Here is a 13977-nt window from a genome sequence, read left to right as displayed (position 1 = left end):
AACTAATAATCATGAAAATAACTACTAAAATAAAAGTCCTCCCAGGCTCCTAGCCGCCTGTCACCCTGCCTACCGGGACCAGAGAGCGGTAACCCCAAAGAGCTTAGACTGATTTGGCTTACCCGCCGCCAACACCTGCAGCTCGACCATTCCTCACCAAAATCTCCGTCAGGGTTCTTCACAATCAGCACCAGCCACTCTTTTCGGTCACACACTTTCTAGCGTTCTCCTCTCTTTTCTCTCATACCACATCTCACACAGCTCCACATAGACACACACCTACACACACACACACCACTCTCCAGGCCCCCACCATTTTGCCGAGCAATTTCATGACTACGTATAGTGTTACATTCTCCATGTATAACAATTTAATTTTAAAAAAAATATAACTACAATTCTCAAAACCATAATTCCGTCCCCTACAATACTAATCGTGCTTCTCAAGTTTTTTCATTATTTTTTGAGAAACTTATTTATTAAAATGTGGCACGGTTTATGAGACCTTACAATAGTATTTGACTGAAATGCGAGGTCGCCCTTATAACAAAAGTTAGTCGTGAGTTTTTCACACCAAGTCAATTGTAAACATAAATAGTACTTACTCGTATAATTTCTTTGGTACTTGCACCGTACCTCTTGCCAAACCTAAATTTTAATGTAGGGCAATGACCTGTATATCTGAAACAAAAAAAAAGAGAAAGACACATTACTAAAGAACTGACCTCATTAATATTTGAAAAGGAACAACCAATCGTCAAAATCGTTTGCCAATAAAATAAAAAAGTCACCAATGTAATAAAACATTACAAAAAAAACCTTCAATATAATATTTACGCTTCACAGAACTTAGTTCTTCTAATTTCTTTCCCCTTTTTATATTAAACAATCCGCTAACCGCTCATGAACTAAAAGTTTAGTGAATATAAGAAATATCTCCTCAACTTTCTTTTACATCAAGCAGAAAAAAAAAGGTTTCTTCCATCTTTGAAACCTTCATTGATGGTTTCCTCTACTCTAGATTCACATATGTATGTATAAAACAAAAGTATTCTTAGAAAAGCGTGATGTGAAAAGAATTATTTTTAAAAATGAACCAAAATTAAGGAGGTTAAAAACAAAACTTGAAGAAATTCCCATTTTCAAGTATTTTGTTTAAACCTGAAATTTTAATACACACGTCTATTTATTTCTCTAATTTATCATTCAATTCAGTGAAATGATTCTTTAGAGAGAAACTTCCTTCCATTCTTCCAAAACTCGACAACGTTTTAACCTAAAAATTATAGCCTTTCTTATGAATGGTTAATATACTATTTCTTATCAGAATATTGTAGAAAATTTGAGAAAAAATGTAAAGGAATTTCAGCATACCATTTAATATAATAAAAGTAGGGAAAGGTATTAGCTATGAGGTTGGCGTACTGGACTCCCACGCGGAGGTCCCGGGTTCGAATCCAGCTGTTGACCCTTAGATTTTCTCTTCCTAGGAGCTTCTTACAGCTCACTGTCCTTACAGTGTTGTCTGTAACTAGAGAACACTGTCTGGAGGCCGGCAGTGCACTGAAAAAAGTTCCGGGCGCCAATAACCTTAGATGTTGACGCGCCTTAAATCATAAAAAATTATAATAAAAGTGATAAATTCATATAAAATCATTAAAATTACACTTTAGAACGAAGATTTCCCACTGCCTTTATACCTAAAAAAGCACCCGAAAATGAATTTTACCTTTTTTGAGACTTGGGTCAAATTTTGTTCTTTTTTTTTTAGTACTAGCTCTTGGGTCACTAATGCCTATTTGCACAAGAGTTAAGTTTACAAATTTTAAACTGAATATTTTCAAAACTAAACATCTTTAAAATTCAGTTGGCTTAACGGGTAAAACGGGGACGAAACAAGTGCTATGGAAGTCTCTTTTTACAAACATAACTGAACAAACCTTACAGAAGGGTTATTTGCTTTGGTTTGTCCATTTTTTTAACAAACAAAATATGAGTAAAATTATACATTTTATTCGATATTTTATAAACACTTTTACTTTATTTCAAATATTACAAAAGCATTTGTCGCCATTTGTGTTTTAGAACTGTAATGATCAAACTAAAGGTTATAGATAGCATTTAAATTGCTTTTGTGTCAATGCGTGATTGAAAAAAAATACAGATAGAATATAAATTATCCACCACAATTAGAAAATCTAAATCAACCCCCGTAAACAAACAAATGGTTGCCTAGCAATTGTGGTTCAGTGAAAAAGCTTGCGAGGATCAGTGTCTGACCCGCGGGTCATAGGTTCGCCATCACCGCCCTAGGTGGTACCTAAATCTCTATAACAATTTTGAATTATCTGTCAGCGAATAATACAATTATTTTGTCCATAAAAGTTTTTATTTTGAAAATACATCGCTTATAAGTACAAACCATATTTCCTCGTAGTCAGCTAGAACATAGAAATGCTGACTGTGGGTACGAAAGGAAAACATTTTTTTTTTTTGGAGGGGACCTCAATAATACTTTCTTTTAGAATTAGAAAAAGTAAAAAAAAAGGTCAATTAGTCTTAAAAATAATTTTATCAGAGTTTTCATGTCTTCTTTTAGAGCTAATGTAGTTTGTTCAATTCAACTTGGCCAGAATGTAACATTGCGTGACCCCAATTTTAACCCTAATCAAATTTAGCGGAAAAAAAAAATTGCCTCAATAAGTATTTGGAGAGAGAGAAAAGCAATAGATTAGAAAATAAACAAAGTGATAATCACTAAAGTAATGCTGACGTACAAAAAAACTCTTAGATACATACCGATTCAATAAGTCTGTTTGTAAAGTGATTAAAGTTTTAATTGATTAAATTGGAAAAAGAGTAGCGAGGAATTGTAATGAAAAATTAAATCCAAAGCACCAGGCAACATCAAGATTAACTACCTGGGCTCCAACTGAGCGTGTACCCAAACAAAGCTAGTGTTTACTTGGTACAGATTGGTACCACACACCCAGGGATATCGACTACCAAAGAACTCGTATCAAGATTAAACTAAAAATGGAAACGAAAAATTCCAAAAAAAGTAGTTTCATTGTCTTAAGAAACTACTGAATGGGCATTTAACTTCGTTAATAAACTAAACGGGGGCATTCTTTTTCTTACTACAATGTAAACTCTTCTTAACAGAACCATTGAATAGGAAAAAGTATTTATCCGTCTAATTAATTCATCCTAGGAAAATCACGTAATGTTCTAATTTGAAGTTTCGTTTAGCATAAATTATTACATTACCGAATACTTCTTCAAGTGAAGTTTGTGTATCAACTTCATTACAGAACCAAATGAAATAACTTAAACATAATATTTAGCAATAAATGGGTAAATATTTTGAAATAAGAATTAATATATAGTCGCAACTATCAATGAATGAACTGATAACTTATTTCAAATAAAAATCCCATTATATAGGCTTGCCACTTATACAATTTTAGTAAGAATCAAATGTGACTCTGAATTTCTGAGATTGATGAAAAACAACTGAGAGAAAGGGCCCTTTTTAGAATAAAATCTCCCTGTAATATTCTCACAAACAATTCCTACGATTTTATTTATACTTTGTACAAAAGAGTGTTGTAACACTAACAGCTCCATAAAAATCAAAAATAAGATTAAAGATTTTCCTATATTTTTAGTATTAAAAGGTAAAACTGTTTAAGGATAAGAGAAACATGCTGAATAAAATTTTAAATCTAAAAAAAAAATAAAAATAATATTTCTTGGAAGTATATTCTCGCTTGAACAACCATTTGATAAAGAGAAAGTTATTAAAAATATCATTAAAATTATTCTCTATTTTTGTGGAATATACACATACACAAAAAAATATAAAAAAATAACGGTTGTTTATGATGTGTAAATAAAGAAGCTCAGTGAGGCATAGATTGTTCAAGTAGCCACGTAAAGCTCCACTGGAGCCATGTGGAATAAAGCCGAGGCACGTTACAATCTGAACTTTGTAACAATTAATATTATTTTAATATAATAAATTATTTATATTTTCTATTAAAATATAAGTGGGTACCTAAGAAAGGTATTTCTCAACTTTTAGATGGCTCGCGAAGGCATAAAAGAATTCTCGGACAGAAATTTTATTTAAATTATAAAACAATAAAATTGTTTGTAATAGTTACGACGTGGAAACTGATTCTTCTACTACTATTTAAAGTCAAAAATATGACTTTTATTTTGATTATTTTTGTTAATGCTGGGTAATAAGTGGTCTATCTTTATCCCGCACGCGAACACCCGTCCATACTACAGACCAAACGCATGTCGGAATAGGCAATTATTTTAAATTTTTTATACATCATAAGATTCTAAATAATTAATTTACATAATATTTTGTTTCATTCAGCAAAGAATGAAGTCTTTCATAAAAAGTAAACCCTTTAAGACTACTTTAAAGACATTAGTTTGCTCACATTATAAAATACAAGTTTTGGAATATTTCGAAAGAAAGAAGAAAACTTTAATAAATTTGAAGTTCGAACCTACGGAGTTAATCCTCTATTTAGGAGTAGGAGTGTGCATTTATATATACATTTATTTATTGAATTGTTGCAGTTTCAAGAACAGTTACAGTTTTGATATTGTCAAAAACATAGCACATAAACTTCGTTAACTTAATGTTTGAGGGCAGTTGAAATGCTACCAGTGCGCATTCTTTTTTCTGAGATAGTCTATCTCAGACTGTAGATTATACCTCAAGAGTATAGAACTCGGTGATTAAGGATAATGCCCGTTGAACTACAATGTCCCACCAGGAGAGCAACAACTAACTGCCATGGCAAAAAAATCACTCTACGTATTTGAGCTATAAAACAAATCTGGTACATTAGCCTCCTTCAAATCCTGACGGGCTTGAAACAACTAATTTAAACATTGATTAATAAATATTCGGTATAGACTGAAAAAAGATGCCGATAAACAAAATTACAACATAGTTTGTATCTAATTTTCTGGTTTAATAAATATGTTAATTTCTAAAGATCATGAACAAAATATTTGAATGAATTATACAAAAAATTTTAAAGGATGGAAACGTTTTTAATTAATGGGCCTTAAAGTAAATTTCTAATATATTTCTGTTAACAATGTTACGATTAAGCCTATTTTTATGCTTTCTCTTCCTTACAGGAAGTTTAAAAATATGTTAAAATGTCGAAATTAAACTAATAACGGAAATAATGTCTTTCCTCACTTCCAAACTTCAGATGAAACGAGTAGTTTCCTCTTCAGGTTAGGAATGGAAGAAGCGATTTTTCCGTTTAAAAAAGAAAGAAATACCTAAGAAGGAACTGTTAACAGGAAAGAGATTGCGAAGGAACGAGAACTGAGATCTAATACAACATCAGGGAAAAAAACCGTTTGAGGAGGGTTCTATATAAAACATAGATATTCTACATGAACTTTTAGATTCTTGCAAATAAATACAGAGGGATGGTGAAAGTGTTTATTAACCCGCAGGAATAGAGGTATACAACGTTTTACAGTTCTGAAATTCAGTAGATGCATCAATTACAAGGGGCACAGTTATAAGTATTCGCATTTGAATTTTATTTTCCTTGAAAAATACTTTAATTAAAAATGATAGATTTTTACATTTATAATTATTATTTCCTTCTCGTAGGACCTTTTTCAGTTCATGCTCAAGGATGAACAGTGCTAATTTGTAGCGAGAGTACACAATTCGGAGGCCTACAGTGCATTAAGAAAGCTCGAGGCATCAATGACCATACATGCTAATGCTTTAAATTAAAAACAAAATAATTATTATAGTTAAAAGTAAAATCAAACCAGTCATAAAAAGACTGTCAAACAAAAATAAAAAATACTCAGAAGTCAATCACGTAAAATCGCCCATGACGGATTTCCTATAAATTTGAAATCTATCAACGTTTTATCTTGTTCCACGACAGACCTTAAGCTAAAATCTTGTTTGCAGTTAAAGATATTCTAGACGGGCACTTCCGTAAAAACTACTTCGAAAATTTGGCACCATAGCAATATCTACAACAATAACTCTACCACTTACTAGGATTACGAGAAAAAACGAGTAATTAATCAAATGTAGACTTATTACAAATAAAGTAAATGCAACTAAACCAATTTAATAATAAGCAAACTATTGTAAGCATTCAAAATACCCAAGATATGCTTTCCTATTTCCCTCTATCTGTAGAATGTAAGTGTCAATTAATAATTATAAAAGAGACCGATATCAAATTTTATTTAATTTTCAGCTGACATAAAACAAAACCTTGAAATATTGGGTTAGACTTCATGTATTGCATTTCATTCTCAAATAACATAACATATTTTCAATAGTGATATCACAAGGATTATTAAAAAGAAACTGTTGTAGAGAAGTAAAAATTTAAGTTATCAGTTCCAAAAATGTATTCATATTTTAAATGGCTGAGTAATATTTATCCTCCCTACTGTTAGTTTTACTTTTCATTACAAAAAGAACCTGGTAAAACACTGAAAACAGCGTTATCACAGTGGTCAGACATTATTTACTTTCACCTTCAACGATAACAATTGTTTTGAAATGATTTCCATAAATTTTAACAACTACAAACGAATTTGGATTACGATTAATTTTGTACGTAAACATTCTTAAACTTTTTAATGAAAATGACTAAAATTGGGAACAATTTTTGATAATATCGTTGATTTTTGACTTTAGATCAATCAGTTTGCAGCAGAGTTTGACTTCCAGTATTGACTGAGTGAGCATACAAGCCTCCTCACCAACTTTAGAATCAACCACTGATGAAGGAGAAATAGAGTAACATTTGAGCTAAGAAGAATAATAATCACAACGATAAACGACTCAACCACATGTTCAATATTTACACTAATTAAAATATGTCTTTCACATACTTGTTCATAATGATTTGGACTCTGGTTTTTGGATGTAGATCTTGAAAATATGCCACTCTCATAATGCCTCCTGATGTTACGGAATGACGGATACATGGAGTAATACCACGCATGAAACGTTACTAGATCACTTGTGTAGGTTTTACTGTACTGCGGTTACAATCAGGTACTGCAATGACAACTTGTTGCCGCTTCATTCTTGATTGAGTTTTGCTGATACGGTTATTTGTACATTGTTTCCCTAGATGCACTAAGGGTGTTAACAGGTTGACTTCCAAAAATACACAAAAATAAACTTTTACCTATAATATGCTACAAAAAATATAATTGTAACGAAGAATATGTTAATTATTTAGATAATTCCACCTCCAAAACGAGATTAAAAGCGTAAGTAGAATGAATCCACAGGTTTCTGCATTTTAAACTTAGATTTCAAATTAAACAATTGGTTTTAATTTTAAATTAGATTAGATTCCGTGGGTACTGGACAGTAAGCCTATGCGAACACTAGCCAGAGGATCTGTTGTAGCATCAGTCAGTTTTGTAACGAAGAATGCCATTTGATTGATTTCATTTACTGAATCGAGAGAAGAAAAGCATGTTTTATCTGTTCTTTAACGAAAAGGAGATATAAGAAAGCAACCCTTATCGTCCAGGTTAGCCCCGAAAAAATCTTGTAATAATTCATGATCGCCCTTAAAAGGTTTACAACCACCTTCTATTACTAACTGCTAACTAGAAATTACTAACCTTTGAGCTCATGAAATGCTCTAGACAGCTGAATTGGGTCATATTTGTCTAACTAGACATTTTGATGTAAGGGGAAGGAAGAATCTTTATCCAAAAGGGGCTTTTAAACCTCTCCCCAAAAAATCTGTTGAGTTTGAGTCTTTCAAAAGAAATGACCGTATCCGAAATCATATATCGTTTAAGAAAGAGAAGCTTGAACTCCAGCTGGAAGCTAGAAGTTTGTCCACGCAGATCCCTTCTAGATGATGCCAAAGACTAGTAGAGGTGCTAGCAGCTGTAACAGGATACTTTGTACACCTATCAGAATCGCTAGAAAATCGTTTCAGAAATCGTTAGAAATAGAATCAATAAATTGGAAACACCTTGGACAAATCGCATTGAAATAAAAGGAAACTGTGTGGAAAATGAATGGATTTTTTTTGGTGTCTAAAAACTTTTACTGTTACAGAACTCCTTGCCTTCGAAATCTCTTTTTAAAGCAGTACGGAAAAAGCATAATTTTGAAGTTAGTAGAAGTTTGACGATTACAGTAATTATGGTCGAAAGAAAGTAACGTGAATGTTTCACGTCAGTTTTCAGCAATAAATCCACTTTCTCCACACTACAGGAGACATTTGTACTTAGTGTTGAGGGCAGCTAGCTGAGAATAATGTCATAACTCATTTACTATATTACTAGATTCAGGAACTTGAAGTTACAGTTGGAAATGAAAGTTATATTGTAGTTAAAATAAACATAGAAAACCAATCTAGCTTTCCAGTCTAGTTAAGTTCAAATATAATTACAGGGAACGTCACTGTAGGCTTGGTCTTCAAGAAAAAAATAAAATAACCGATTAACTCGAGTCGTCGAAGTGAGAGAGTATGTCCTTCAATATACCGAATTGCTCTGAAAACCTCTATCGAATTCTTACTTATTGCTATTCTCTAATTTTAAAGTGTCAAAATGTATACAAATTTGGTATTTTCCCTTAATTCTTATGTACTTTGTGGTTAATTTAAAGGGGTTAATGAAGAACCAGAACTTCAGACACTAGAAAGACGGAACTACTCATGTCTCTCGCCAATATTCTTCATCTTTCCATCTGAAGGTGGCTAAATCATCTTTAATATCTACATCAATCTAAGAATCTCTTTTTCCTACGATTTCTATAAACCTCGGGGTTCGAGTCTTACCCATGCCTATTCAATCTGTCGGCCTTACTAAAGTCAACAATATCTAACTCCATGAAATAATTTTCTATTAAGAACATCTCTGAGGGGCGTGGTGATGGTTAGGTTTTCTTCTTAAGAGCTATTTTAGTAAGTATGTGTACGTACTCACGATGTCCACCCCTTTCTTATAACTGAATTAATGCAAACGGCATAAACAGAGTAATAAATAAATATTTCTCTATGTTAATGAGGATTAATGCAGAATGAGAAATTAGACTAAGACGTTTGAGAAACTTATTTTTAATGAACACATGAATTATTTTATAAGGGTGAAATAAACTAACATAAGTAAATGACCTGAAAGATGGATTAGTTACTTTACCAGTTCCTAAGACGTGTCTGATCAATACATCATTTAGTTTTTTATTGATCTTATCATTCAAATATTATTTTGATTATCCTAAAACGATGCCGTTAGTTATTTCATTTAAAAAAATCTGGTGTACGATATAAACTCACACATCTTTTACCAATATTCTCAAGATTCTAACTTTCATTTCAATGCAAATGCGAATTCAATTAATTACAGGTACAATATAAAAGAATAAAAATACAGTTAAAATAAAATTTAAACAGAGTGCAAATTTAATTACAATTTACTAAAGTTTCTTTTCTTTCGAAAAATAAAAGCTTCTTCAAAATTTTTGCAAGATCCTTGAGAATTTAAACGTTCACTTTAAACAATGACAGCAACAAGCGGGAAGTGCAGACGGTTAGAGAAACATTATGCGCTCTACAAGTCCTTGAAAATTATTGGTTTTCCAGACAATACTTTTTGTTATTATTTTGAAGGGGTATGTACTAAAATATGCACCGATTAAAGCTAATAACAATTTACATACATATATAAATTAATGTAGTGAAGAATACTTCAATTTATGTAATTAAATTAGCCATAAATCTATTGTATATGCTCAGTCTACCAGAATATGAGCTCTGCAATTCTATTGTTATTACAAAACCTATTTTTAGCACTCATTGAACAATTCGAGACTTTGAGATTGTATTAAATGGTGTATAACTTTGATTAATACTACTTAATTTTCAATTGCAATAACTATCAATTAAAAAAAAATGAATTTGAATGGAGAGAAGTTAGTAGCATTAACTGTTTTTTCTAGGAGGCCCCACATATATAGACACATTTACGTATAAATTTTTGTTACCATAATTTATGTAGAGAAAATGTTAGTTACAACACACACATACCCTAGTATGTACGTTTTTTCTGGCCAAGAACTGGCGAAATGAAACAAGAATCAGAGGCGTAACTTGGTTTTACATTTGGGACAGATATTGGAAAGGAAGAGAAGATTAGAGAGAAGAAACGGAAAAAGACAAGAGTAGAGAGATGATGAGATGAATAGAGTAGCTCTCGACAAAAAAAAGTCCACACTAAACTTGTAATAAAATATTTACCTTCATAAATTTACTGGGAAAGTATTAAGGTCTCAAAAAATATAAAAACTTTCCAAGAATAATTAAATTGAAGTAAAATTGATGACGATATAAAGCAGAGGCAGTTCTATAAAGTTTATAATTGAAAATGAAATAATGTACAAACTCGTTGAATAAGCCGAAATACATCTGCAACTAACACTTTAATATTCTAATCTTAAGCCTAATACTGAGGTCATTGCAGCATACAACGTGCCTCATCTTGTTAAACATAGTGCTGGCCTGGCAAAATTCGTGATTCTTTTCTTTATTTGAATTTATCTTCATTGAACCAGATATTTGTTTTAGTTAAAACATTCTACTTCATTCAATGTTTTTGGTTTATAATCACATCGTTCATCTGAATAAAAATAAAATATTATTTCTTCTATTAAATAATTATAATCCTTTACAAAACATTTCTGGAACAAAACAAGCGAATCCAACATTAACATAATTTTGGATTTTTAATAAATTCATACGGATACGTTTTATTAAATATCATATAGAAAAGTACATCATTAAGTCATTGATAAGTAGCTTGTAATTATTAAATATTTTATGTTTACATTAATCTTGACAAGAACAACTTACTTATCTTTAATTAATTCTTTCTAGCTGAAATAATAATCGTTCTTTAGAATGAATTTATTGTATTAAATAAATTGTAATTCCTTGAAAATAGTTTTATTGTAACTTCTTGGTTGCAAGAGAAGAAATACATATTCATCAACAAGTGGCGGCGGCCCCTTGGGTGATTACGAGACCTTTGCACGCAATTTTTCCAGTTTTTGCCCAATAGTTCATAATAAAATTTTATCAGAAGCATTTAAAAATTGTAGACGCGCATTAATTTTTGGGAACATTTGGAGTTGAAAATATTTGAAAAAATTAAATTTCTTTAACAATTGGCCAAAAGAAAATGTAATTGTAATGTAGAATACATACAATACTAATAATATTATATAATAATGTAATAGTAATAATATTATTATAATAAAAGTAATTTCAATTAACATTTTAAATGTTGAAATTTTATTAATTCCCAATAATCTTCCAATCTGAATTGTTACTTTGACTATTACTTGTAGTAAAAGCTATAATTTTTACTATTTTATTGCATTAATATTAATACTGCAAACGAAATTGTACACAAAGAAAATAGACACAATAAGTTAATTTAAATAAGATTTGTATCAATTCTTTGTTGAGTTTTCATTTTTGTCAAAGATTAAACTACTAAATAGTTGATTTTTAGATAGCCAGGTGAAACGCTAGTAATAGCAGAACGAATCTTCTAAACACATTTCATTCGCCTTTCTTTAAAAGAACAATAAGGTAACAGAATTTTAACCAAGATGGCGTTATCCAGGACACTTATTATTTATAATTTTCTCTTATCGTATTAAGAGAAAAAACAATAAGAGGAAAGTTTTCAAAATTTAGTACAAAAGAAAAGATTCTTAATAATTTTGTAAATTTGGTTTCGTTACATTTTCTTCAAACTGGGAATCTATATTCTTCTTTCTCAAATTTTTTATTGCCTACAGCGCCATGTACCTAAGAATAAACAACAATTTGGTGTCTCGAGCCGTCTGTTCCGGAGCTCTCTACGAGAACGTACAGAACCGAGCTGTGTACAAAATAATACTCGAGCAGTAACACTGGATACTAGAATTTGTCTCACCATCAGCAGAACTAGCAGTTTACATTCAATTTAAGTGCAGGATTCGCGGGCAAAAGCTTGTATGTCAGTGGTATTATCTTTTCACAACCAGTTCAGTTTTGTTAATTGACACCCATTGCACAGAAATAAACAAAATGAAGTTTCAATTCACTGTGTTAATTATTCTAAATTTAAATTTCGATTAGGTGGCACTTTCGCATGGCATATTTTGACCAAATCCTTAGTGCACTTAGCACCATCAGTGCAAAACGGTGCAATAAAGTTTGAACCCCAACGAGTTTTCGTTTTAACGATATTCTGACTTCGTGACCAATATAAGTACACACACAGATTATGAGCTCCTTCAAAAAATTTGTTTTTCTATTTAGGGACTTATATTTCAGGTGAATATTCAGTTTCGGCTATACGATCGCAATACATACTCTTAAGAGCAAGGACAAATATAATAGGAAGGGCAAAATTCAAGAAAATAACCAAATTTTCCTCTAGATTAGAAAATGTAGCAGTTACATAAGAATAAAATTAAAAAACTAAGATTTAAATTATTATAGTTACAAAAGAAAATTATCAACTTCGGAGGTAGATTATACAGTAAGTAAAATGCAAGAAATTTTGAAAATATAGGTAATTATTTAAAACTCATAAATAATGGTTTTAAATAAAAGTACGAATTAAAAAGAAATAATAACAAAGCGTTCACCTTGACTAGGTGAAAAGTAATACCATATAGAGCAAGATGTAATCCTTCGGTCCATTATGTATAAATCTGTTAAGGTAGTAGGTCAAGGGGTTTGTCAAATCTTTCATTACATTCGTATACAGAAAATTAACAATTTATAACTAGATTATTTTATTTAATTTTGTATTTTTTCTCTATTTAAAAATATTATTTTCCTAGAAGAATAAGTTTATAAAAATTAACATTTACATGAAGAATTTAAGAGGTAGGGCCTTTATGTGAGTAGACGATGTATGAAAGCTAAAAAGTGTTCGAGTGATTCACAATTACGGACTAACGTTTTTCTTCAAAACTGGGAATTTTAATTTTCATACATAATTCTATTAAAATTTGCTCAGGTGTTAGCACTATACAATAGATGATGAAATGGCATTTTGAGAGGGAAACATTACTCCTCTGCCACTTCCAAAAGTGCTTCTCAATTTGAAAGAATTCCCCATTCTTAGCCTTTATGAGAAGGTAAAGCAGATTGTAATTTGTAGACTAAAAATCATTCAAAATAACAAAATTTATTCAGTAACATGACACTTTCTTTCTATGGACTGTATTCAAATTTTGAAGTCGATTGAACTGCTGTCAATTTTACAAAGAGAATGGGGACTAAATATTTAAGCATTTTAGATGCAACCTAATCCTTATATCTTCCCTACAACTGCTTTAAGAAGAACGTTTCCGGTTAAATGTTCAAATAAAAAGTTATAGATTTATGCACTGAGAATTTGATGATTAAAGAGAGTAGTTTTCAAGAAAAGCTCACCAAACAAATGCAAAATCTTTTCAGTAAATTGGTACTTGACTTAAATTTTGACCAAAATGTAATTGAACGCGATTTTCCTCTTTTTTTTTTTTATAGGTAAAAAGCAATTTCATCGGACTCAGTTGACCTCAAAATGGATATTTCTGCCAAATGTACACAAAATCGAAAATCAACAGATTGTACGTACTGCTGGAAAGGATAACAGTTAGTAAACAAAATAAAATCACAATATGTTTTCTAAAATCAAGCAGTCCGAAATAGAATAAACAAAATGCTGATGGCGCCATTCTGTTCTTATCATTATTATCATTCATATTTATTTATTCCGCTCACATTGTGAATGCTATTATTGTCAATATACACATTAATGATCATCAAATATAAATCATTAGATAAAGGATAAGAAAGTTCGCTAAATTAATCCATATATGTTTCTAAACTATTTGCCAAATTGCGATAAACATGT

General features: G+C 30.9%; 1 protein-coding gene and 1 long non-coding RNA gene across 11 annotated transcripts in view; one reads left to right on the top strand and one right to left on the bottom strand.

Moving 5' to 3' along the window:
- Nucleotides 1-13977, bottom strand: part of LOC141447002 (ciliary microtubule inner protein 2B-like) — a 43568-nt gene that overhangs the window by 25509 nt on the left and 4082 nt on the right. For 4 of the 7 annotated variants that reach the window (XM_074114127.1, XM_074114132.1, XM_074114133.1 and 1 more), the window contains one exon: nucleotides 606-681. In XM_074114127.1, coding sequence (XP_073970228.1) covers nucleotides 606-681 — 76 coding nt within the window. Of the gene's footprint in view, nucleotides 1-605; nucleotides 682-1374; nucleotides 1397-6927; nucleotides 7067-13977 lie in introns of those variants that run through there. The other 3 variants (XM_074114126.1, XM_074114128.1, XM_074114131.1) reach the window with 2 other exon arrangements.
- Nucleotides 6288-12145, top strand: LOC141447005 (uncharacterized). Of its 4 annotated transcripts, none has more exons than XR_012454058.1 (4): nucleotides 6288-6646; nucleotides 6731-7314; nucleotides 7394-7583; nucleotides 11879-12145. It is a non-coding gene; the product is annotated as an uncharacterized lncRNA (long non-coding RNA). The 4 variants fall into 4 exon arrangements; XR_012454059.1 differs by lacking the exon at nucleotides 11879-12145 and having other exon boundaries at nucleotides 6731-7093; nucleotides 7173-7314; nucleotides 7394-8428; XR_012454060.1 differs by lacking the exon at nucleotides 11879-12145 and having other exon boundaries at nucleotides 7399-8428.

This window comes from Rhodnius prolixus, unplaced genomic scaffold (genome assembly GCF_049639745.1).
Source record: "Rhodnius prolixus isolate KJV_2025 unplaced genomic scaffold, Rpr scaffold_7, whole genome shotgun sequence".
In the NCBI taxonomy this organism is placed as follows: Eukaryota; Metazoa; Arthropoda; class Insecta; order Hemiptera; family Reduviidae; genus Rhodnius; species Rhodnius prolixus.
Note: the sequence above shows the minus strand (reverse complement) of the source record. Positions and strands in the feature narration are given on the sequence as shown.